The following is a 27,265-nucleotide window of genomic DNA, read 5'->3' on the forward strand; positions in this document are numbered from 1 at the left end:
TGATCCATAAAGATTCTATAGAACAATTTAGCATATGTAAAAAATTTACTTCATTTGATTCTATGATTGTTTTACTGAAAGAACTGAAAGCTTGGTAGAAAACTGATTAAAAGGCAGATGACAATGGGACATGCTGAAAGGTGAACTACCAGGCAGAATAGAAATTAGTGGTGTTCAGCAGGGATCAACTTTGGGACAATCTTATTTAATGTTTTCATCAGATCATGACACAAAGAATGGAAACGTAATAATGAAATCTGCAGATGATACAAAGTTGGTGAGTATTATCAATATGAAGAAACACTGCCATATCATACAAAGAAAACCACAAGCTACCACAGTGCAGCAGTGAAAAACGCTAATGCAGTCTTAAGATGCATCAGGAAAAGTATTTCCACAAGACATAGGGAAATGTTCTTACCTTTATACAAAACTTTGGTGAGACTGATCTACAACAGTCTGTACAACTCTTTTGTACCATGTTTCAGAAAGATGAATTCAAACTAGAACAGGGGAGAGAAGGGCTACTAGGATGATCAGAGGAATGTGGAAATTGGGGAATTTGGCTTGTTTAGCTTAACAAAACAAAGGCTAGAAGAAGACGGTTCTCTGGAAATATATCAGAGGAACAATCACCTGGGATGGAGAGGAGTTATTTAACAGCCTATGCTGGCACAAGATCAAATGGATATAAACTGGCCATCAATAAGTTTAGACTTAAAATCGGACACAGGTTCTAAACATTAGAAGATTGGAACTCTAAACTTTAAAAGGGGAGCAACAGGGACAAAAAGCCGAACTTGTTTCAAGACTCAGTCTTACATAGGGGATTGCATGACACGATAAGAAGTAAAGAAAGGTTACTCACCGTAGTAACGGTGGTTCTTCGAGATGTGTCCCCGTGGGTGCTCCACATTAGGTGTCGGGCTCGCCCGGCGCCGCAGATCGGATCTTCCAAGCAGTTTCTGCCAGACCGCGCATGCGCCGGTGCGCGCCGCTCCCCCGCACGCTCCCGGCCGTGTGCGCGATCCGGTCCCCGCCAGTTCCTTGACCAACCGCCTCGGATGCTCCTGCAAAACACTAAACAGAGATCCGGAGCGGGGAGGATGGGCGGGTAGTGGAGCACCCACGGGGACACATCTCGAAGAACCACCGTTACTACAGTGAGTAACCTTTCTTTCTACTTCGAGTGTCCCCGTGGGTGCTCCACATTAGGTGACTACCCAGCAGTAACCCAAGATAGGAGGTGGGTAATCGGATTATGTGCAGCTTGTCCCCGAGAGGACCGCTGCCGAGAGACGGGTATCCTCTTGGAATACCCTGTGAAGGGCGTAATGTTTGGCGAAGGTGTCACAGGATGACCAGGTCGCCACTCTGCAAATGTCTTTTAGCGCAACGCCCTTGAAAAAAAGGCTGTTGATGCTGCCACCGCCCTAGTGGAATGAGCCCTGGGCGTGGCCAGTAAAGGAGTCTTTTTGAGTTTGTAGCACATTTTATGCAAGATACGATGTGCTTAGAGATTCTCTGCGAAGAGAGACATTCTCCTTTTGATTTGGGAGCGATAGAGACTAGGAGCCTATCCGTTCTCCAGAAGGACTTGGTCCTGTCCATATAGAAAGCTAGCGCCTGCTCACGTCCAGGAGGTGTAGGCGCGCCTCTTTGTTAGAGTTATGAGGCTTTGGATAAACAAGGGTAAACAATAGGTTCGTTAGTATGAAACTCAGAAAGAAACTTTAGGAACAAAGGCTGGATGCAGCCGTATGGTTACCGCCTCCTTGGAAAAACAGCGCACGGCGGCGTTGCCATAACTGCCTCAAGCTCGCTCACCCTGCGAGCTGACGTGATTGCGAGAAGAAAGGTCGTCTTCATCATAAGGAGGCGGAGGGAAACCGTGGCCAAAGGCTCAAACGGTGGTCCCCTTTTCGCATTAAGCACCAGGTCCAAGTTCCACAGAGGTGGAAGCGGTTTCTGAGGGGGGGTATAGGCTTACCAGCCCTTTGAAGAACCTGGTAACCATGGGATGGGCGAACACCGTGTGCCCTTCCTCTTCGTGTCTGAATGCCAAAATGGCGGCCAGGTGGACCTGAAACGAGGATAGCGAGAGTCCTCCTCTCTTGAGGTCCAGTAAATACTCTAATATCACAGCCATAGGCACCGAAAGGGGGCTAGCTGTTTGGTAGAACACCATGCCGTAAAGCGAGTCCATTTCTGCTTGAAGGTCTTCCTGGTGGAAGTCCTCCTGCTACTTTCTAGGACTTGCTGCACTTCCTCCGTACATGTGCTCTCTAGGGAGCTGAGCCATGGATTAACCACGTTTGTAGTCGCAGGCTTTGGGGGTGCGGATGCACTATGGATCCCTGGGCTTGCGTGAGCAGATCCCGCGCCACCGGAGGGGACATCGGTGGCCGGTCCGACATGCGCAGGAATAGGGGGAACCATTGCTGTCGATCCCACGTTAGGACTATCGGGATCATTCAGGTTCCTTCCCTCCTGGCTTTCTGCAACACTTTGTGGATGAGCACTGTGGGAGGGAAAGCGTAAAGCAGGGGGCCCCTCCATGAGATCGCGAAGGCATCCCTCAGGGACCCCCGTCCCAGTCCTGCCCTGGAGCAGAATCGTGGGCACTTCTTGTTGTGCTGAGTAGCAAACAGGGTCTATCTGGGGAAAAACCCCATGCGTGGAAAAATCGGTTGCAGCAGATCGGGACGGATCTGCCACTCGTGCGTGAGTGCGAAACGCCTGCTCAGCTGGTCTGCCTTCACATTGCGAGCGCCTGGTAAGTACGAGGCTTTCAAGGTTACATTGTTGGCGATGCAGCAGTTCCACAACCGGACTGCTTCTACACATAAGGCACGGGACCGAGCTCCTCCTTGCCGATTTATATAAAACATGGTGGAGGTATCGTCTGTACTGATCCCGACTACCTTGCCTTTCAGTTGGTCTCGAAAGTGTCTGCAGGCGTTGAACACTGCTTTGAGCTCCAGTATATTTGTGTGCAGTGACTGCTCCATAGAGGACCACAGCCCTTGCGTCACCTCTTCGCCCATGTGTGCTCCCCACCCTATGAGGTGGGCATCTGTAGTAAGAAAAACCAATACGTGTGGTTGGTGGAAGGGTACCCTTGTTAGCAGGTTCTCGGGGTTTACCCACCATTGCAGGGATTTGCGCACCTCCGTTGTGGGCGACGCCATCCTGTGAACAGTGTGTGCTGCCGGTTTGTATACGCTCGCCAGCCAATGCTGCATGCTGCGCATGTGTAACCTGGCGTTCTGTTCTACGAAACGTCGCTGCTGCCATGTGGCCCAGTGGCTGTAAGCACGTCAGAACCGGCACCATAGGGCTGAAGGTGAAGCCTTGCGCGAGGGAGCCGATGGCCCGAAAGCGAGTCTCTGGTAGATACGCCCTCGCTGTAATAGAATTTATGCGTGCCCCTACGAACTCTATGTCCTGTGTGGGGTCTGTCTTTGATTTTGTCAGATTGATAAGCAGGCCGAGCGAAGAGAACATGCCTGCTGTGACACATATTATGCGTAGTACCTCCTCCTTCGAGGCCCCTTTGAGTAGGCAGTCATTCAGATACTGGAATATAAATACCCCCTGTCTGTGCAGGTAGGCTGACACCACTGCCAAGGTCTTGGTGAAGACTCTGGGGGCTAAGGAGAGCCCAAACGGTAGGACCTTGTAAGTCGAGGGCTGCGAACCAATCTCCATCGTCTAGTGCCGTAAGGATGGAGGCGTTTGTGATCATCTGAAAACGTTGCTTGCGCAGGTACCGGTGAGGCCTCGAAAATCTAAGATGGGCCTCCCCGTGAGGAAGTACCTCGAGTAGAACCCTCTCCCTTGCAGTTGCTCCGGCACTCTTTCCACTGCCCCTACGAGCATGAGATGGTCTACCTCCTGCTTGAGCCTCGCTACATGGGAGGTCTCCTGGAGGTGGGGCCCCGGGTGGAGGTCATGGCGGTGGGAGCAACTGGGAGGGGATGGCGTACCCCGTGGCTATGATCTCCAGCACCCATTTGTCTGTGGTGATCCTTTGCCACTGGTTATAAAATGGTCGGATGATGGCCTTGAGCACTGGTTTCGTGCCCTCTGGAAGCGAGTCCATGAGGGAGGTCAACCTAATGTGGTTGTCGAAATTATGGTTCGCTAGATGCGCTGCGTAATTTGCCATTGGCAACAGTAGCGTGGAGGAGGAGTAGACCTTTCTGCCCAACAGCTCTAGCTTTTTGGCATGTTTGTCTATTCCCCCACGTTGCGACGACTCCACCACCAAAGAATTTGGTTGTGGGTGGCTGAACAGGAACTCCATGCCCTTCGTGGGCACGAAGTATTTTTTTTTTTTTTTTTTTTTTTTCCCCCCGCTCTTTTGTGGACAGGCGGAATAGTCGCAGGAGTCTGCCATATCATAGTGGCAGGCTCCAAGATTGCGTCATCAGCGGTATTGCTATTTTGGAGGAGGCCGGAGGTCTCAGATTTTTGAGGAGCTTATGGTGTTGCTCTTGCACCTTTGCTGTCTGGAAGCCTTGCGTGAAGGCCACCCTCGTAAAACAGCTCTTGGAACTGTTTGAGATCGTCCGGAGGATGGACGCCCCCCGGGGCCGTAGCCTCATCCGGGGAGGAAAGCGAGGAACCGCTGGGGTACGTCTCTCTGGACCCTTCCGGTTCCTGCTGATGATGGTACACCCTCTCACTAGAGGTGTGTGAGGAAAAATCTCGGGGTTCCATAACCAGTCCCCCCTGAGATGCTTAAGTCTCTGTCCCCGGTTGCAATTGCCCTCGGGGGTACGAGATCGTTCGTAGGGATCTTTCCCTAGTAGATTGCCGATGGTGTCTATGCCCTGCGTGGTAGGGGCAACCATGGCAGTATAAGCACTGGTCTTGGGAAGGTGACCTAGACCACTCCCTTGGTGCATACCCTTTGCGTCTGGGGGAGGGAGACCGTCGAGACCCCGGAGAGAGCGACTTTGCCTAATAGTCCAGCGGTTCAAATCCCAGGAAGGGTGGAGGTGGTCCCAGCCAGGGTGAGGCTGGTTGCAGAAATGGAGAAGGGGGCTCCGGGTAGGCCAAGGGGGGGGGGGGGGGACCCCTGCCTTCTAGTTGGAGTCTGCAACATAGCGGAGGGCTGTGAGAAAGCAACTCCACAGCCCTATCCGGAGAGGGGCTGCAATGCCTCCTCTTGTGTGCAGTCTTCCCCCTCCCTTGAGGAGGTAACTCCGCCCCTGACATACAGGGGATCCCGGCCCCGTCCGCACCGAGCTCGGCACACTCGAAGTCGGTGCCGCACGTGCGGTGTCCTTCGGTGCCGGCAGGCTGCGTGCCTGCGCGCTCTGCACCGCCGGTTTTCCGGGGGTCGGTGGTACCGGCGCTTGTTTAGCCGCCACCCTGCCTGCGGTGCGGGGCGGCTGGCTGATTATCGAAGGGTGAGCCGCTTGCACGTGGCTCTCCGTGCCGCCGCCGATCAGCTGTTGCTGCGGCTGGGGGCTGCTCGCTCCTCCCGTCCCGCTCGCTGTTGCTGCCGGCAGGGATCGGGCTGGGGGGCATACAGGGCATTCCGGCGTCCGCACCGAGCTCGGCACGCTCAAGGGCGGTGCTGCATGTGCGGTGTCCTCCAGTGCCGGCAGGCTACGTGCCTGCGCGCTCTGCACCGCCGGTTCCCCGGGGGTCGGTGCCGCTGCCCGCGGTGCCGCCGGTACTGGCGCTTGTTTAGCTGCCGCCCTGCCTGCGGTGCGGGGTGGCTGGCTGATTATCGGAGGCTGAGCCGCTTCCACGTGGCTCTCCATGCCGCCGCCGATCAGCTGTTGCTGCGGCTGGGGGCTGCTCGCTCCTCCCGTCCCGCTCGCTGTTGCTGCCGGCAGGGATCGGGCTGGGGGGCATACAGGGCATTCCGGCGTCCGCACCGAGCTCGGCACGCTCAAGGGCGGTGCCGCATGTGCGGTGTCCTCCAGTGCCGGCAGGCTACATGCCTGCGCGCTCTGCACCGCCGGTTCCCCGGGGGTCGGTGCCGCTGCCCGCGGTGCCGCCGGTACCGGCGCTTGTTTAGCCGCCGCCCTGCCTGCGGTGCGGGGTGGCTGGCTGATTATCGGAGGCTGAGCCGCTTCCACGTGGCTCTCCGTGCCGCAGCCGATCAGCTGTTGCTGCGGCTGGGGGCTGCTTGCTCCTCCCGTCCCGCTCGCTGTTGCTGCCGGCAGGGATCGGGCTGGAGATACTTTCCTCCGTTTCTGCGCTGATGGAGTGAGGGAGGCAGCTTTCCTTTTAAGGGCCCTGGAGGGTCCCTCCTGCTGCGGCCGCTCCGGCGCTTCTGGCTGGAGGGCCTTATCAAGAAGCAGCATTTTTTTTTTTTTTTTTTTTAAAGCCTGAAGAGGACATTGTTGATGAGTCTTTGAGTTTTTAAGTGGGTACTTAGCACCTTCTTTGTGCCGTTTTCCCCGTCCAATGGCCTGCCTTAGCAGGAGGGCTGATAGCCCTAGCTCCTGGCCTCCGGCGCTTGTTACTGGGACTGGCTGAGCTGTCCCTCTCCTAGCTTGTTCGTTGGTTTTTTTTTTTTTTTTACAAAATAACAACCGGCTAGCTTATAGTAGCCTAAGTGCCTGAAAAAAACTTTAAGAAAAAACAGATAAAGTCGTTGAATACACTACTTGGCCTTAGCCTAGTTGGATTCCGTCTGCAGCCGACGGCGGTTAAGAGGAACTGGCGGGGACCGGATCGCGCACACAGCCGGGAGCGCGCGGGGGAGCGGCGCGCACCGGCGCATGCGCGGTCCGGCAGAAACTGCTTGGAAGATCCGATCTGCGGCGCTGGGCGAGCCCGACACCTAATGTGGAGCACCCACGGGGACACTCGAAGAAGAACCATGTGTCCCATCGATGGCTGTTCTTAGGAAATATCTCCAATGGCTGAAAACAGAAACCTGCTCACCATCTTGCGTTCTGAGTTACAGAAAATTCTTTACCAACTGACTGGTGGGTTAGCCCACACACTCGGGGTTTAACTGATTGCCATATTTGGGGTCAGAAATTTCCCCCATATCAGAATGGCAGAGACCCTGGGAAATTTTTTGCTTTCCTTTGCAGCATGGGTCAGTTACTGGTGTGAACCAGAGTAAATCATAGATTATCCGTAAATGTGAAGTCTTTAAATCAAACTTCGAAGACTTCAGTAGCTCAGCCAGAGACTGTGGTTTTATAACAATGGGTGCATAGGATTCGGTAGCCTGTAATATACAGGAGGTCAAACTAAATGATTATGATGCTGCCTTCTGATTTTAAAGTCTATGAATTATTCCGCTATATATTGCAACGCCCAAGGGGCCCTTTTGAAAAGGGGGCCTTCTGTTCTAAAAGAAAACCAAGGTTGCTAGATGTACACTTAGTAAAGATCAGAAATTTTCTTTTACCGAGGATGATAAATAGTTCAGGATAAGCAAAAATTGACTGGTTTGGAAGAACACCCAAGCTTTCCCTCATGTTTCATAACTTTGTTTGATCAGCAATTAAATATATCATGACCCAATCAGAACAATTTTTTTTTAACTTATATGTTCACAAAAAAAGGTCAGGCAGCTATTTATAACTGATATTAATGGGTTTGCAACAGTCAAATATTCAAAGAATCATGTTAATACTGACAAGCAGCAAGAGAATACAATTCAAAAGTACTGAAATATCAAGTGCATCTTTCAAAATTAATCAAGGATTTTGCCCTAGATAGACAATTAATGCATCTTATTTTATTTTACCTGTGCAGGAGAGCCAACTTCTTCACCCTGCTTCTTTTTCTTTTTCTTCTTCTTCTTGGATTTGCCACCAGTACAGCTCTGGAGAGCTGGTTCTGCTTTTTCTCTCTCATCATCTGAAGCCTGAGTATTTTAAGTACAAGAGTGAATCCAAGGAAAGTATAATTTCCTACTGCTTTTCACTGACCTGCTAAGACAGCATATATGTTAATCCTTAGTATTCACATTTTTAAACTACCCAGACACATTGAACTTGTAAAATTTTGGTAACAGAAAACATTCTTTTCATGATATTTAGATTTTTTTAGATATGCACCAGCAACCTGAGATGCAAATGACCAAGATAATGACATACATTTGCTTTGCATAATTAAGATACCAAAGTCCATGGTAGGCTATGAGATTTACTCTCAATACAAGCTTAATAGCTTGACATCTTTAAGTGTGCAATGAAAGACCTACCTCTATGCCTCCCTGCATACATTACTCCAGAGCACTGGGTCTCTGTTTAACACTGTGGGCCACATATATGGCCCACAATATGTTCTCTGGGCCACATTCAATACTACTCATAAAGACTTGAGGATGTCACATGAGCTGCAGGTTGAGAACCACTGCTCTAGAGTATAAAGGTAGAGCCAGTGTTACAATAAAGACACTTGAAAAAAAAATTCATCCACCTGCAACAGTATGGGAGGGCTGAAGATACAAAATGAAAGCACACAGAAAATGTTCACTTCAAGGAATTGCTGTTCCATAGTAATCATAATTTGGGTAATAAACAGTGAAATTCTCCGTTACTGAAAAAACATTAAATGCTATTCTTTCTGACTGTTGCGCTTTTACATTTGTAACAGTAATGGTACCACTACATATATTCAATGCTAAGTCAACGTACCGTGGGAATGTAACTGTTTATTGCCACCATGCACTACAAAAATCCAAAAAAGTAGTTAAAAGAAAATCCAAGGAATTTAGTAGGCTATAGGTTAGGTTATCTACCTTCTGAACATCAGATAACGGTTCCTCAGGCTGTGGAACAGAAGAAGCTTTTTCTTCATCTACCCAGTTTCCCCACTCTTCTAATGGTGCATTCCAGTCAGAGCTGGGATCAGCAGAAGAAAGACCATCTATGAAGGTTAAAAATAACGACAACTTCAGAAAAACCTACTTACTCTACAATTCGACTGCCAGTTTTCAGAAAAAATGCTAAAAAATTCAATCCTATAATAAACACCACAATTTCTTGCTATTAAGATAATACAAATGAGCATTTATATTGCTTTTAAAATGTGTGTTAATGAGCAAGACAGGCTTGATGTAGATAAAAGTAGAAGATCAAATACAATGCATTTATTACTAACTTGTTACTTAGCTGGCATTTACAGTTAAACTTTTGATAAAGCAACTGAAATGCTGTCTACTTATCCAGTATCATAAATCAAGACCTAATTACTTTGATCTCCTCTGATGGAATGTATAAGAGGAAGACAAATTTTAACATTGTAATATTTAACATTTCTTATCTAAAGTGATTTTTTTCTAGCAGGGCAATCCTGTTACTTCAGCAAAAATACAAAACTGTAAAATCCCACAAAGATTTAAATTTTTGGATAATTTAATCTTCTTGGCCAAAATTGCTATCATGGATTTTTTTATGAACTGTATTAATTTTTACTGACAAACTCAGATCATAAAATATAACTTCATTACATAAATTGGTACAAAGAGACTATTAGCTCTCATTTTCAGCAGTTATGGCAGTTCTCTAAACCATGTTATGAACAGACAAGATGCATCTCTAACCAGACTCCTATATGAATGGATTCTGTCAATTTGATTTCAATCTCTAATAAAATTGATCCTCTGATTTTCTTCAAGTTTTGCAAGTCTTTGCTCCATTTTTCCACTAGCTTGTTTATTTCCCTCAGAAAGCAAAACAGCAGTCATGTAAGCACTCTAGTCTTTAAATTGCTACATGACTGCTGTTTTGTTTTGTTAGAATGCAGACTAACATGACTACCTGTTACTATTTCCCAGAGCACTCTGTAAATATGCAGTTACTGATAAAACTGACAAATTTAATAAGTCATAACAAAAAAGCAGTCAAGTAGCACTTTAAAGACTAACAAAATAATTAGGTGAGCTTTCATGTGACAGACCCACTTCTTCAGATCATAGCCATACCAGAACAGACTCAATATTTAAGGCACAGAGAACCAAAAACAGTAATTAAGGTGGACAAATCAGAAAAAAATTATCAGGGTGAGCAACTCAGAGAGTAGAGGGGCAGGTGGTGTGGTGGGAGGGAGTCAAGAATTAGATTAAGCCAAGTATGCAAAAGAGCCCTGATAGTGACCCAGAAAATTCCAATCTCAGTTTAAACCACATGTTAATGTGTTGAATTTGAATATGAAAGAGTTCAGCAGCCTCTCTTTGAAGGGTGTTGTGAAAATTTCTCTTCAGTAACACGCAAACTTAAGTCATTAACAGAATGTCCCACTCCATTATGGCTGCTGAACTCTCCAATGGCTGCTGATCTCTTTCATATGCAAATTCGACACATTAACATGTGGTTTGAACCAAAACTGGAATTTTCTGGGTCACTACAGGGGCTCATTTGCATACTTGGCTTAATCTAATTCTTGACCAACCCCCCACCCCCCGATTTGCCCACCTTGATTTATTGTTTTTGGTTCTCTGTGCCTTAAATATTGAGTCTGTTCTGGTATGGTTATGATCTGAAGAAGTGGGTCTGTCCCATGAAAGCTCACCTAATAAATTATTTTGTTAGTCTTTAAAGTGCTACTTGACTGCTTTTTTGTTTTGATAGTATATAGACTAGCACGGCTTTCTCTCTGTTACTGTTATTAATAAGTCATGTTTCATAGAGCAGTAATTCCATGGTTCACCACTCCTGGCCAATGGGAGCTGAGGGCAGTGGTGCAGGCCAGTCTACCATTTCCCACAGCTCCCATTAGCCAGGAACATCAAACTGCACCCAAAGGGAGCTGTGAGTGGCCATATCTGAAGATGCACAGGTAAACAGAGCATCCAGCAGGCCACAAGGAGTAACCCTGGTGAACCACATCCAGGCTACCAGCTGTTTTTTGCCTGCCCCGATTTAGAGGGTTGTAACACTTCTGTACAGAGTGACAGAGCACTGGTTTCAAAGTTAACACCTTATGCAAGATACCATAAATATGAGAGCAAGCTAAAGAAATTAAGGTAAAGCAATAACAAATAGGAAAATAAACAACTTAACTTATTCATCAGTGGCAAATAGCCTGAATTCGGAGTACTAATTCAGAAGTACCCCTTCTGTCGATGCACAGACTGCTCAAATCTTTTAAAATACTGCCAAAACTAAATTCCCTTCAACCCTGAGGTGAAGTTAGTATACAAGGCAATCACACAGACTTGTACGGCTAAATTTTAGACTAGTATCTAAAATCCCTTGCAAAGTACTGGCTTCTCACTTTGTCCCCAAAGTTGTCATTCCTTTCTATTGTTCAATCTGATACTGGAGCTATATCCACAGGTAGGTAATTCTTTTATTTATAGCCAACTTGAAATGGGATAATGCATACTTTGATAATGCAAATATGTAAGCTTTGTGTGTTTTCCACTTCTTTCACTTCTGTACCCCAATTACTTCACATCCATATCTGTGACACTAATAAACATCTGTAAGCATAAACATTCCCCAAGGATCAATATGCGCAGGAATTTGGTTAACTATGTCCTTTAGAATACAGACAAGTGATGACTGTAAGACAGGGGTCTGCAACAGCCACAGCAAGAAGGGCCATTTCTTCAAAGTCAGTTACAAAATCAGTACTTCAAGAGCTGCAATGCATTGGCATACGAGACAGTCCTCAATAAATAACATCAAACCATAGTTTTTGTCACCTCTATTTTAAGAACGGGGCGCCCACAGTTAGAAAGTTAGGTTACCCCCATCTCCAGGCTTTACCTGTCACCCCACCCCCAGGATTAACTTGCCTCTGCACATCCCCTCTGCAGCCACCGCCTCCCTGGAACCGCCCCTTCTGTCAACTCTTGTGTCTGCTTAAACTTCCCCTACCCGGGGTGTCTCCCTCCACTGCTGGCTTTCTTCTTCAGGGCTTCCTGCTGCAGCTGACTGCTCAGCAGCTCTGGAGGCTGCCGCCGCTTAAACAAAAAAAACCCTAAATTCAGTTGGCTTAACAGCGGGCAACTGAACTTAGTTTCTTTATTTAAGCGGTGGCAGCCTCAAGAGCTGGAAGAGGAGTCAGCTTGGAGCCGCAGGTTGCCAACCCCTGCCCTTAGATGATTCTAAGAGCTACAAAAAGCAAGTTTGTATTATTAATAGAATGACAAAAGATTGCATGCTAGACTAACTTAGCGTCAAATTGGTCATGGAACGTCTACGCTGTTTTTCATATATTACTTCCTTACTTTTCTTAGATACTATTTTTCTTCAAACAGTATAGTGATTAATAAATATTACAGTAGTATAGTTGACAGGATAAAACTTACTAGGCAGTAACACTACACATGGTTTCCTAGACTACTCAGCCAGTGGATATGTACTAGACTGAAATGGAGAGCTATCTGCTTAGACATGACCATGCAAATAAAACACCCCTGAATATGAAGCAGCTTAATGTAAAAAAATCTGAAGCTAGACAGTAAGCTTTCTTCACATGTATAGGCTTAATAGCTTGGACTAAGATTTAAATATTGAGTTACATTAATCTTTTATAGCCTACACATTTGGAAAGGCTGATCTGGGCTGAGGAACCACATCTTTCAAATTTATAAGAAACATTCAAGAGTGAAAAGGAGAAATGGAGCTTTATATATTACTCCTTCAATGATTCCAGGAGTACTCACTCAGGGTCAGGGGATGACACAGTTATACAGTAAAAGCAATTATTATTGACTATTAGATAATTCACAGAAAACAGGCTGAATTCAAATGCCCTTCCTACATTCAACAAAGTTTACAATGTGCTATTGCCAATAGGTCAACTGAGCTCAGAGGCTTGTTATGCACTCTTGTGCTGGAGTATGAACCGCTCTATTGGAACAGACAGCAATATCACTCTAATATTAAGCCAGTATTGATGACCGTGGGACTCAGTTTATATATTAAGACTATTTCTACCAAAAACCAAAAGAAACTGGATAAGGTTTTCTTTCATATCTGAAAGAGGTAAATTTCCTTAATCAAGAGTTTTAGCTTAAACACACTATTTGAGGGCTATTTTATATTTATATAATTCTTAACTATACATTTTTAGTTATGAATAAGTTTCCTGGTATCTGTGCCTTAAACTGACATTTAACAGTATAGAAATGAAACAGATATAAAGCAAAAGCAATAAAATACAAAACCAGAAACCAGTTAAGGTAAATGCTCAGATTATATGGCTGTGAAGAAGCAGAGAACAATTTAAAAATCACAAGAATTTTAGAGGAACATACTTAACCCAGACCATTCATCATCTACATGGGGCTGACTGTGGCTTAACTCCCACTGAAAATCAGAGGTGCCAGGCTGAGTAACTGGCTCACTGTTGGATCCTGAAAAAGAATAAACTTATGAAAACTTGGGAATTTTTGTTGGCTTATAAATTTGGGTCTGCAGTGCTGGATTCTCTTCCTTTTTTAAAAAAAAAAAAAAAAAAAAAGTAACAAGAAAAGGCAAGGGAAAAAAAAAGAATCAAGCAAACAAAAGAAATTTAGTGAATTCTGCTCTTTTCTCCTCCTATGCATATTTTAGATCAGAAGGAGAAACACGTAGTAACAGGAGAGGCTTGTGCTGCATTTACATCCTTAGTAAGTAAATGTTTTAAAATAAACGTCTTCTGAAGGTTCCCTATATAAAGCAGACTAGCCTGCTAGTTCAACAGAAACATAATGGACTATCAAAACAAAAAGCAGTCAAGTAGCACTTTAAAGACTAGCAAAATGGTTTATTAGGTGAGCTTTTTTGCTAGGTCTTTAAAGTGCTACTTGACTGCTTTTTGTTTTGATAGTGTATAGACTAGCACGGCTTCCTCTCTGTTACTATACATAATGGACTATGGTACCAAATTTTCATTTTTTTCAAGCTGAGACATGTACTGTAGACTGCACAGATTTCTATATAAAGAACAGCACATACTGTAGCCAAAATGAGGCCTACTGAGAGAGAATGATTAGGGACTTTAGCGCTCCCAGTGAAAAAAGGAAATAAGGACGTAAATACTGGAACAAATAGACAAAGTTAAGTGGGGTGCCACAGGCTAACTCCACTCATTCTTAAGGGTTAAAGGTTTCACTGTTGAGTGCACTGTAGCAGGACAGAGTAACCATTGCTGCTGGCTACTATACGTTTACTCTGTTGAGTACAAGTACTTTCCTCCAAGTGTTACAGTCAGCTTTCTTGGCTGTGCCGGAGCACAGCTCCCAATATAAAACAACACTGGTGGAACACTGAAAGAGTGCTGGCAGCACCCAGAAGGCTCAGTATTTGTCAGTGCCTTGAAAAGTCTGAGAAATCTATGAATCTTATTTATCCCCTTCTTTCCTGGTCCACAGAGAGAAAAGGATTGTCTGAATTGCGCTGAAGATATTTACAGCCACTCCAAGTGCATCAAATCTCATACTGCCAGGCTTCGGCTAGTTGCCTGCAGGAGTTAGGAAGGATTTTTTTTTCCTGATGCGCAGATGACTGAATTTATTCTTCTGTTTTTCCTTATCTTCCTCTCAAGCAGAAATTGGCCCGAATGGGGGATGGAACACCCATACTGGCAAGATCAGTGCTTTGAGGTGGTAGAGAGAATCTTGTTATTTTGATGCCTGACTTACGTCTTGCTCACACAATCAGTGTGAAACTGACTGCCAGATTTTTGAGCCAGAAATTAATTTCTCCTGAGGTGAGACTGGCCAAGACCTAGGACGTGGTGGGTTATGGCTTCCTCTACAGCATGGAGCACTGATCACATTCTAATCTAATGAAATTAATTTCCTACCAAAGCAGAAAACTCTGGGCACCGATACCACTGCTGGGACCTACTCTACCCTGTTCTCTGCTTGTGGCAGACAGTAGTTTAGTCGACTGCAAACTGATGGTTTTAATCTAACCAAACTTACTGGGTTTAATATAGGAATATTTGGATGAAAATTAATATCCTATGACATTAGACTAGATCTAATGATACTTTGCAGCCTTAAATTCTATGAAGTTAGATACTGGAGCACCTAAATCAGGTGTTGGAGTGTCAAGATACTGGATGTAACAAATGTGATGACGAAGCACCAAGGCAGACATCACAGTGACAAACAAAATACACCCAGGTGCAGACACAAAGTACAGCAGAATCCAGCTTATCTGATCTAGCCCTGGCCTCAATCAAAAATTCACATAATTCAAAGAACAGGAAAGTGTGCGACTGCCGCACCGTAACAGTCACAGTAGAGCTCGCCCACTTCTGGACCAGTTAATACAAAGTCAGACAAAACAGTGGAAAAGGAAGGGGAAAGTGTCACTGGAAAGACAGCAGCACTGGAAGAAAAGGAACAGCTGAGAGGCACTACAGAACTTGCACAAGAGCTCAACACAACAGATTCACAACATTTTTGGTAAATATGTCAAACTGACTGGAGGAATAGGTAAACAAAGTCATATGGAATGAGAGAAGTGCAGCCTCCTTGCTGCTGCCCCTTTGCTGACAGTGGTCTAGGAGGTAATGCAGCCTTTAGAAAACAGTATTTATACTTGACAGAGGTAGCATACAAGAGTTATTTTGAGGTCTAACTTGAAATTCCCCTTGCTACTGCACCTTTCTAGGGTAAGAAATATCTTAAGACTTAAAGGGAATAATTCCATTCTCTCACTAAGGTGCAAAGACATAGGATTCACAGTTCTACATTTATGGCATCTTTAGGGGAATAAGTTTATGCTCTTTCACCAAAGGTCTGAAATTTAGAAGAGCCTTCCACAATCTGCAGCTATTATAGCCAAGTGGCCCTAAACACAGATTGCTTCTGTTGAATGATGAGCAGAACAGGAAGGTTTTGGAAAAAGACAATCTCATATTTGGTTTAGCTTTTGAGTTATTTTACATTTTGGAGAATGAGGTCTTAATTCCAATATGCATCAGACTCCATGCTTAAAGACGCAACAAGTTCTTTTTCTACAATTTAAGCTTACGTTGATGTAAATTTCTAGTGTAATTATGTTGCTTAGGGATGAAAAAAATCCATACCCCCGACAAACAGTTATATTGATCTAAGCCGTGGTGTAGTCAGGGTTATGCTAGAAGGAGGATTTCTCACATTAACATAGACCCTGCCTCTTGGGAGGTGAATTACATAGCCCAATGGCATACATAGTGTCTTCACTGAAGTACTATAATAGTGCAGCTGCATTCGTACTGCTGAAGCCTGTTAAGTGTAACAAGTCCTCAGTCTTGAGCACCACAAACTATAACCATCTCTGCAGAATGATTATTGCCAAAAATAGTCTAAGCATAGCTGTACACTCTATTTCCACTTGTAAAATAAGCTTTGAAAAGTGTAACATACCAGACATTGCAGGATTTAGTCCTAAGGAAGTGAACGAAGCAGAATTTTGTTCAGAGGCCTTGATCCTTCCATCCACGTTCCAGGTAGCTGAAAAAATTAAGAGCTTTATACCTTCATATTTTATTTTGCCATGTTGAAGGCATCTAAAAGAAGTTGCCTACAGCTCTAAAATCTGGTCAGGGAATCAGAAGAAATTCCAATTGCAAGATATAGTCCCATCCCAGTAAGGTATTACCCGTAGCTTTAAGTTTACTCTTGCTTACTGACTACAACAAAGATGATGAAATGGATGAGGTCATATTTTTTTAAATGGACCAGCTTCTGTTTCTGAAAGAGATACGCTTTCGAGCTATACTGCACTCTTCTTCATGCCTGGGAAAGATAACTCAGGGCAGTCCTATGCTTAAAATGATACAATTGCACAGCTTTTCCCATCAGCGTGGTTAATCCACCTCTCAAGAGACCAGGGTTGAGCCAGTATAGCCGAGTTGTTCAGGAGTGTTGATTTCCACATTCCCGAGCGATGCAGTTACACTGATTTAAGTTTAAGACATAGCTACAGTGTCACAGGTAAATACAAAGTAGAAAAGATCATTTAACTTGAGCAGATAACACTTCTGAAGGCGGTGGTTCTCAACAAATGGTCCAGGACCCTTTAAGAAGTAGCAAGCAGGTTTCAGGTCCTCCAAGTATGGCTGGCATTAGAATTTCTAAGGCCCAGGGCAAAAGTACAAAACCCTCCCACACAGGACCGCAGCTCAGGGCCCCAAGTTCCACTACTTGGGAATGAAGCCAAAGCCTGAGTAACTTAGCTTTGCTGTGCCCACTGTGGCATGGGGTGCTAGACAACTGCCATGTTTGCTATCCTTTAATGCAGGCCCTGACTTTTATATGCAGAGCAAGAATTATAGCACAACTGGGAGTTCTTATAGTACACTAGAGAAGGAGGAGCACAAAAAGCAAATGGTTGAAGACCACCCCAGCCCAATCTAAGGGAAAATTTAAGGTGAAATGGACCATTAATACCTCTGCAATCACAGAAGTAGGGAGAGTTAGTGGGCTACAGATTGCTGCAATAACTCAATATCTTTATTGAGACTATGTTTTTAATATCTAGCAAAGTTAGGAATTTGAAGACAAGGACTGAAAGGTCAGACACAGAGTGATCATTTTGTGAAAAGTGCCTACAATGACAAGGTGTTTTTGTTCTATTTTTCTGTATGAGTTCATGAGTGTTTAGTGATTCTTTGGTTTCATTCACAAAGTTGTTACTGGGGCATTTAGTGCACCACGTGATAGCCACGTGTAGGGTCCAGGGATACAGAAAGATCTTGTGTTGGGAAATGTTAATCACAGATGTGGAAATATGTCTGCAGGTTTTGCATCTTTTATGGAAGAATCTGGTACTGTTGGCAAGTTCTGTTTGTGAGGATTCTGATTATGAGCTTGGTAAGACCAGGATGGGTTGGGAGACTTTTTGAACACCAGAATGGACGGTATCTGAAAAGACCTCTTAGGATTCAGTAGTCACGAGGGTTGCGTTTCCACACACTCTTGCATAACTTGAATTTCATGTAAGTTGAGGGCAGCCTTTTCCCTGATGGAACGCACGTTCTGCAGCTCGGGAAGAAGCAGGAGCACCTGGAGCTTCTTTGAAAGGTACATCCTGGGGTTGGGAAGGGTTAAGCCTGGTGGAAGGTTGGGACTGTGCGAGGGGGCAGGGAGGTTAAGCCTGGGGTGGGTTAGGGCTCCAGAGGGAGCAGGGAGGTAGGGGTGAGCTGGGGCTGTGTGACGGTTGAACCAGGGCCAGGGCAAGCAGGATTTTGAGTTGTGCTTATCAAGTGTGAGTTGTAATTCTTTAACTATACCCTATACAGGATCCAGTGCATGGTAGGTGACAATCAGGAGCATGGAATGTTTTTGTACTGAAGCATTATCTCAATTAATGCTGAGATCCTAAACTTGTGCCTCGCTCCATCAGCTTCCAATGTCCTGCCAATTTTGTAAGGCTTACTCCCCACTCCCACATTTAAAAAAAATTAAGGTTTTCTTGTTTGTTTTTAAGAGTTGCTCACTGGTGCTCAATTGTCTAGAGATGTGCTTTTTTTTTTTAAATTAAAGAAAATCTGATATTTAGTTACTAATATTTTACTACATATCTTTACCAGGAATTTCTGAGACTTGTATTCAGGTAAATGTTTACATCAATAAAATTGGAATTTCTTTGTGGTCAAGCTGAAGATTACTTAGATTTGGAATTCACTCGACACCACTTTAAAAATAAAAATAAAAAATTACCCCATAAATAAATAAATACATACAGACACACACACGCATGCACACATACAATCAAGATGCTCAAGACAAGTATTTCTACATTTTCACTTCAGATTTTTAGCACTATTTTGGGGTTGAAGAGGCAGTTTTCTACAAAACTATAGGAAAAATATTTTCCCATGAATTAAAGTTACCAGGGTAATTGTTTCAAAAATAAAATATTTAAATATAGCAGTTAAAAGCAACCAAACTGGATTGTTTTCCTAAACACCAGGACTCAATCAATATATCGGTATTAAACTATGGAAATAACTTTATACTTAGCAGCAACAAAATTACAATTATGTTTTAAGAATCCTGGCACTTTTTTTTTCCTGTACTAAAAGGTGGAAGAATGCTTGATGAAAAAAATACCTACTAATGCTAGGGAATAAAGTACGCTGACCCCATGACCTGCCCACGAGGGAAACACTCCAATCTTTTCCATTTCCACCAGCATCTCCAGTGTCTTGACCCCAAGCAGATGTCTCAGTTTTCCTCTTCCCTGCTGTAGCTGATGGAACAGATGTCCACTTCTCCTCCCCTGCACTGATCTCTGAAGAGATTTTCACAGACTTCTCATTCCAATTTCCTCCATTTACCGTAGGATTTTCATTCACTCCTGAAGAAACTTAAAAAAATAAGAACATTAAAAAAGAGTTAACACATTACTTTGGATATAAACAAACCAAGTTCATTATATTGAATTTCACTCTCATTATTAGATGTCAGGATCATAAATAGCTGGAGAACAATTTTAATACAAACTCTGAATTGATACAATAAATCTCCTAGCCTCTAAAAGAGATGAACTAGTTATGGCTAAAATGTCTAAGTTAGATCTACAGTACCACCTATGTCTCAAATGTTAACACGTCTATATCTGTCCCTCTCACCTCTACTTGTATGTTCCATTCCTGTGAAGCCACTGAAATGTTTTTAACACTCTGCCTTCATCCTCTAATATTAGAGAACACAATTCTATATTTTGCCCAGCAGATAGGAATAAGGGGATTTTGAAGTTGGTCGCCGGGACGAACTGCGTGGGAACGAAAAGTGGCAATTTCGAAGTGTCGCGGCCAGCAGCATGCTAATGAGGCACTGAATATGCATTTTAGTGCCTCATTAGTATTCTTTGAAATGACTGTTAGCATGGCTATTTTGAAGTTTTCTCTAAGTGTAGATGTAGCCACAGAGACTTTAACAATCTGTACCACTCCATTAATTTTAGCCTTGACCACTCCACATGATAGAAACATTTCCTGGACACCACAGTACACATCACTGATGGCCAGATCAATACCTCTCTTTACTGGAAACCTACTGACCACTACACTTACATGTTTCTAGCATCCATTATGCACACATCACATGATCCATCGTTTAATGTCAAGCCCTGAGATAACAATCGCATCTGCTCTGATCCTACTGACAAAGGCCAAAAACTACAAGATCTCTACCAAACATTCATAAACCTCAATTACCCTATGGGAGAAGCTATTTAAAATAAATAAATAAAAAAGAGGACAGGGCCAGATGAACACCCAGAAACTAACTACTTCAAGATAGGCCCAAAAAAAAACCCCAACAACAACAGAGCACCACTTGTTTTTACCTACAGCCCCCAACTCAAACCACTGCAATGCATCCTTAAAGACCTACAGCCTATTCTAAATCATGATGCCACACTCCAGAAGGCCCTAGGTGACAGGCCTGTTCTCTCCTATAGACAACCCCCCAACCCTATGAGGATTCTCACGAGCAATCACAGGCTATACCACAATACTACTAATTCTGGAACTTCTCCTTGCAACAAGCCCCGTTACCAATTTTGTCCACATATCTATTCTGGAGATACCATCACTGGACCTAACCATGTTAATTACAGAATCATTGGCACATTCTCCTGTTCCTCAAGTAATGGCATATATGCCATCATTTGCCAACAATGCCTACACACTTTGTATATAGGGCAGAGTACAAACACCCTTCGCCAAAGAATGAATAGCCATAGGGCAGACATCAAAAATCTCCAAATACAGAAACCTCTCAGCCAGCACTTTAATGGAGTGGGCCATTCTGTTAAAGACCTGAGGGTTTGTGCGCTGCAGAAGACAGACTAACAACTGTCTACAGAGAGAATGTTCAGAAGTAACATTCATATTCAAATTTGACACATTAACATGTGGCTTGAACAGGGATAACAATTAACTGACCCATTGCAAGGACTCTTTTACACACTGATGTCTGACCTAACACTTACTTCCCCACCCTCACCCCTCTTCTCTTGCTCTTCTGATGTGCCTACAATGACAATTTTTCTAATTTGTCAACCTTGATAACCATTTTTGGACCTCTGTGCTTTATATATTGTCTGTTCTGACAGGGCTGTAGATCTGAAGAAGTGGGTCTGTCCCACAAAAGCTCATCATCTAATCAATTATTTTGTTAGACTTAAAAGTGCTGCATAACTGCTTTTTTGTTTTGAAAGAATAAAACCAGTAAAGCAGAAACATCCAGACCTGTAAGTACACAGCCATATATATATTCTGGATGAACTGCTGACAGCAGAAAAAGTAACTTTTAAAACAATGCTGTAATACAGTCTGGGATCAAGAGAATGTTGAGAGGGGAACACCAGAAAGGGAGGAGGGAGTACTGATGGCAGAAGCGCCAGCAGCTACCTGGAGGAGTCTTAACAGACTGGAATCAAAATGGGACATAGATGCAGCCTCTCTACACGGGACATGGAAGAGGGGCAGCTGTTCTGTCTTTCTTTGTCCTCTGGTTTTGCTTACCATGCCCTAATAACTAGGAAAAATAGGAAGAAACATCAGAACGCTGCAACTCACTTCCTGTGATCTTCTCTTCCCTCAAAGGGCTGCTACTTCCTGTCCACTGTTACTTCTCCTTCCTGAATTAAAAAGGTGACCTCTAGCCCTGTCAAGAGGTCTTATCTCAAATGAAAAAAAACACTCTCTCTCGCTCTTTCTTCTAGAGGAGAGAGCTGTGAGAAGCCTTCTTGCAGTTCCCAGCTAAGATGGGATGGAAGACTTCCATAAGGCTAGTGAAATCGTTAGGAGCTTTCCAAATTGAAAAGGACATATAAATATTGGGCTTATCAAATCTGAAAATGCAGAGACAAATGTTCCATATTTTACCTCTTTGTTTTCTACTCTGTCTATACAGCATGAAAGTATCCACACTGTGATACCCTAAACCCGAAGATGGCCACAGTCACTACTGCAATAAGGTGTCCTGGAAAGCCGTGTGCACCAAGAAGGTAGACAGTTATGTATATAGTACAAGAACCTGAACAGAATAATTTCCTTATCCTACACATATCCTCTTCTCAAACAGTGCTGCACAGCAACAGCAGTTTGCCTGTGAAGCAAAGCTCTGAAGGACTGACAGCAGCTATTTTCTGCTGGATGATGTTTTTTTTAATTCAACATGTTGATTTGCCAGTCTACCTGGTCTATATCTAGCCACAGCCACATCTACCCACTAGCTTCACATTCTCCTTTTGGAAATGTACTCAGTTACATTACAGACTTATATAGTTACTGCCTGGATTTGACAAAGCCAGACTTAACAGTTGCCCAAATGTTCTTGGATCAGTTTCTCTTACCATGAAGACTAGCCTACAACCTTCCAACTCAAAAACATAAGTTTTCATAATTTGAACTCAGTTTTCAGAAAGCAGATCTACAACTATAATAATTTCATGCACCAACATATATTTTATGTGCACAATCTACATATGCCCTCTTCTGTGGTATTTAGGTGCTAATGACTTATTTGTACCCAAAGTGCATCCCAGATTTCCTGAGAATCAAGATGAGTGTGTAACTCAAAGCATATATGCTGGGCCTTATCTTTTATTTATTTACCTTAGGCAACTTGCTAACTCATTAACTTGACACAGTGAACGCACCATTAAGGCTAGTCTCAACAGTCCCAAATGTTGTTCCAAGACACGAATGTTTATGATTTACTCTAGTTTTTATACTAAGTCTAAACAGCATAAAAATTCTAGGTCAGTATGGCATATTATTAGAGTAACTAAGGGTAAAGAATCTGTAGAGCCAATTTACTGTTCTTGAGAAATAACTGTACGGTGATTGTGCAAGCTAGACAGCCATAACTGAAGAGCAGGCAATTGAGCAATGGAGAAAGAGGTTCTAAAATCACGCACTGCACAGCATGCAGCACTCTGATCACTGATTTTTTTTGTATAGGAAACTGTTACTCAGACTAATATATGAGCGTGCACACTAGTCAAATTCTTTTACCTTGCTGATTTGTTGACTCTCCCTTTGATGGCTTAGAGCTGCTAACTTGGACATTCAGAATCATATCACCTGATTAAAGAAAAAGCCTTTACAAACCATTGCACATCTCATTATGTAGTCAGTATTCATTGCCAGAAGTCAAAATTATACTTCACAGAATCCGCTTTTCAGCCACCAACATGCAAAATATGTTTACATCCTAAACCAAAGGAGAAATGTGCAAATATAGAAATTTTTATAAGCTATAGTTAAAACAAAAAATATTGGCAATTTAATCACAAAGGCTATTTGATTTATGTACAGTTTAGACTTCAGAATTTAAATGAAGAATCATAAATCAGCTTTTAATTCAGCTTAAAAAAAAGTTAATTTGAAAGGAGCCCAGCTACTTTTCCAGTGCTTATGAGCAGCATGCCAAGACCAGGTGAAAGAACCACCAGCAAACACCTACACTAGTCTCTCACAGACATTACAAAAGGAAACTGCTGTTTCTACCTCTTACCTAACCCAGGCAGTACTAAAGATGCAGCTCAACTCCTTTCAAATTAACCTGGTGCAAGGTGACATCTGAGAACAGATGGTGCACTATGCATTGCCACAGTCCCTGTTCAGATAGATTACAGCAGTCATTAATGTCAATAAAGATCACAGTACAGGTACAGTCAGTCAACACATTTATTGAAGTTGCTGGATTGCCTTACTTCTTACATGTCTTTAGTGACAAAGGGAAAATGACTGACATGCTATTCCATGGCCAGAATGGAAACAATCTCTACCCAAAGAGGAAACAAGGATCTGAGGTATCAATGATGCAAGGAGCTGAAGTCGGAATGTGAAAGTAACGTAGCAAACCATGGGAGAGAAGTTCAGCTCAAGCTTTCTGAGGCGATGACGGAACACCTGAAGCACTGTTTGTTTAATTAGGCATTCAGGTGCATCAACAGGTACAGTAAACCCCCAATTTACGTGTAGGTTGCCTTACCAGGCAACCACATGTAAGCTGAATTTCACTGAAGTCAGGGGAGCCAGGAAACTGACCAGTGGAAGACTGAGGAGCACTGCTGCGCAGGTCAGTTTCCCAGCTCCTGGGACTGGCAGAGAGCTAAAAACCAGGCAGCAGCCTGACTCCCAGTTCACCACCTTGTGGGAGGTGGGAAACTGTCCAGCGCTGCTGCACTTGTCAGTTTCCTGGCTCCTGCAAGTGGCAGGCACCTGGTTCCAGGCTCCTGCAAGCGGAGGGGAGCTGGGAGCTGCCTGGTTCCCAGCTTCCCACCACTCATGTTTTCAACTTGCATTAAGCCAAGTAACGCACAAGTCAAAATTGCGTAAATACGGGTTTTACTGTACCAGACTATCTAGTGGAAATCTGAACCTTAGGGAAATTAAGTATCTACTTAAATATTAAACTCATAATCTAGGAGGCCAAGAAAGGCGTGTCTTTCTGCTCTTCTTGTGGGACTGTGGAAACTGATGAAGCTGAGGTACCATCAATTGTACCAACAATGCCCAGACAAGGACTGGGGGTGGGGGAAAGCAACTTGTGTTTCAGTTTAATAGGAAACAAACTGACCACAAAGCAAAGGGTGAAAAGAGGCTTGCTGTACAACTATTAGGATCTGTTAAAACAAAACAAACACAAAAAAGGGATAACCCATGAAACAAGGAAATCTTCTCCACAGTTAGAAAAGAATATGGATAGTGATAGGAAGGGGCCAGACGTAGTGCTTGATAGAAGGCTGCTTCTATAGGTTCCAATAGGCACAAGGTTTTATAGCCATTGCCTGCTCATCAGCTGAAATAATGAACACTATAACGGGAATCTTAATGGGACAGGTATCTACTGTTAAATGGTGTTTTTAGTTTTCCCCCAATCTTTGATTCCTTAAATCCACAAAAAGTATTACAAATTCCAGCTCCAATATGCTTTACATGGATTTATTCCCTCCCTGTTACATTGCGTTTTTAAGTGAACACTATTCAAGTATTCTCTCTTTTTCCAACATTATACCTTTATTTTTTCTGGGACCAACTGGAAGAGACGGTGTAGGTATTAGTTGTTCAGTGGCTACTGTAACCGCATTTTCCATCCCAGGAAGATTTGATTCTGTTGGACCAGTATCAGTCAGTCCCTTGTCACGCTTACGCTGCTGTCTTTTCTCCCGGTTACTGATCTTCGTTTCCCAAGCTCCTAAAATATGTCCATATGTAAAAACATTAAATGAGTAATACTATGGTAAAAATAACCAAGCCAAAATTTAAATGAGAACAAAGTTTAATTTGTTTAAGACTTAGCAATATAATAGACAAACTAATAGGTAAAGGTGAGAACAAGGGTAAGCAACTGAACTTTACATACAAGGGTTTAAATGGCATGCTTGAAATGTCAGTTCGTCCTTTTCCTGATTGTGAAAAGAGTAGGCTTTTGTTTTTATAACTGCACAAGTCATATGAACTATAGCACTTCAGGTAGAATAAGATATGGGTTGGTTGTTCATCTAAGGCAATTTTACTATTTTTCAACCCTTATAATCCAATATTCACAGATCAAATTGCCAGCATAACAGTTCTGGAGCTACCATCTTAACTTTTCTGTTCCAGAAACCCTGGATTTTCAGATATTCAGCAAGCAATCAGTCTTCAGCTAAAACATTTCATCAGCTAGCAACCACTCCATGCCCACATATCTGATTTAAGATTATAAAATGAGCTAATTAATTACTTTATATATTTAAACACGTATATCTTAGATAGCAAGTAAGTCAAAATGTCCCACTTCACTGCCTTATCCAAACTGTTCTGAGTACCTTCATCTGCTTCTTTTCCATCGAGACGTGAAAGGTCCAGAACTGTTTTAGCATCTCCTTTTGATTTCTTCTTATTCTTTTTTGACTAAAATTAAAAAAAAAAAAATATATATATATATATATATATATATTTGTGTGTGTGTGTATTTTCTACAGTTATAAAGACTAAATGTTTCTACTACAGGTATTAAGAAAATATTATCAAAAGTGTTATCAAAATATTGACAGATTAGAAATGGAAGACATACTTTGCAAGATTAACATACTAATTGGTGCTAACAGTGGCTTTTAGGAAACATTTTTTCAGTTAGAAAAGTGGGGAATTCTTATTTATTTATGCTTTATTTTTTACATTTAAGTAGAGCAACCCTCCCCCAAACCTTGCAGACCAAAATCTGTGAATGACAAGGACTGGAGAAATGGGAATTGAAGATAGGCCAGTCAGAGCAATATTTGCATCTGACACCTAGGAACAAGGACTAAAGCCATACCTACAAAATGTGGGACTGCATCTTGGAACACAATGACTGTGAAAGGGATTTAAGAGTTACAGTGCATAAACAATTCAAAATGGGTGCCCAGTCCAACACTTTGACAAAAAGGTCCAGCACATTCCTCAGATAAACCAACAGGGGAATGCGGAACAGAAAACATGAAAGTTATTTTAGTTCTATAAATGGCAGTGGTGACGCAGATACTGAAATACAGTGTACAGTTCTGCCGTGCACATTCTAAAAAAAAGATGTTGACAAACTGGACAACGTAGCAAGGAGGCACAAAAATGAGGGCTGAAGGAAAGGTCTTACAGTGAGAGACTTACAAGAGTGCAGTCTATTTAGTTTTTCAAAAGACGACAGGTGACTTGATTACAGGTAAATACCTTAATTGGGAGAAAAATTACAAAAACTAAAAGTATAACATGAACCAGCTGCTAGATGAAGCCAGATTAATTCAAATTAGTAAACAAGCGCAAATTTTTAATTTACTCCTGGAACATTCTGTGCAAAAGTATTAAAACTATACGCATAATACTTAAAAATTCTGCAAATTTTACTTGTCAAAAATCATACTACAATCACAGCAGTTTCACTTATTTTGGTAATTTCAAAATACCTAACAGCAAGTACGTCTAATAACAAAAAATTCCCTCAAGAATAGAGTTAAAGAAACCCTCATGACAGCCTAGTTCCTGTTCCTCTGCCTCCTCTCCACACCTAGCTCTCATCCAAGGGCCATATACCCAAACCACAGGACTCCCCCACTGCAGATACCCACTCCCAGAGTCCTGTGATCCCGGCGGGTGGGAATACAGCCTAATGCTTGGTCCCAGGCTTGCATGGAGTTTCCAGCAAATCACAATCTCTTTTCCACAGACCATTCTAAGAACTGCACCTGCCAGGAACACTTTCACTCCTCCTGCTCTCCTTAGCAGCATCCACTATGTGCAAGCTGGGCTTTGCTGGATCCAGCGGCCCCAGGAAGCGGCCAGCAGCACTGCAGCCCATTTCTCTGGGGTAAAAGGAAATTCTTCAGGCATGTTATTTTCTGCCAACTTCTGC

At 43.2% G+C, this 27,265-nt stretch overlaps 1 protein-coding gene across 4 annotated transcripts in view; it reads right to left on the reverse strand.

Annotated features, from left to right (window-relative positions):
- Positions 1-27,265, reverse strand: part of MTDH (metadherin) — a 46,064-nt gene that overhangs the window by 7,665 nt on the left and 11,134 nt on the right. Inside the window, exons 3-10 of one of the 4 annotated variants that reach the window (XM_074986901.1) lie at positions 25,707-25,791; positions 24,911-25,090; positions 22,903-22,971; positions 18,987-19,229; positions 16,292-16,378; positions 13,205-13,303; positions 8,735-8,862; positions 7,736-7,855 (exon numbers count right to left, since the gene is read on the reverse strand). In XM_074986901.1, the coding sequence (XP_074843002.1) occupies positions 7,736-7,855; positions 8,735-8,862; positions 13,205-13,303; positions 16,292-16,378; positions 18,987-19,229; positions 22,903-22,971; positions 24,911-25,090; positions 25,707-25,791 (1,011 nt within the window). Of the gene's footprint in view, positions 1-7,735; positions 7,856-8,734; positions 8,863-13,204; positions 13,304-16,291; positions 16,379-18,986; positions 19,239-22,902; positions 22,972-24,910; positions 25,091-25,706; positions 25,792-27,265 lie in introns of all 4 variants that reach the window. The other 3 variants (XM_074986900.1, XM_074986902.1, XM_074986903.1) reach the window with 3 other exon arrangements.

This window comes from Carettochelys insculpta, chromosome 2 (assembly GCF_033958435.1).
Source record: "Carettochelys insculpta isolate YL-2023 chromosome 2, ASM3395843v1, whole genome shotgun sequence".
NCBI classification, from domain to species: Eukaryota; Metazoa; Chordata; order Testudines; family Carettochelyidae; genus Carettochelys; species Carettochelys insculpta.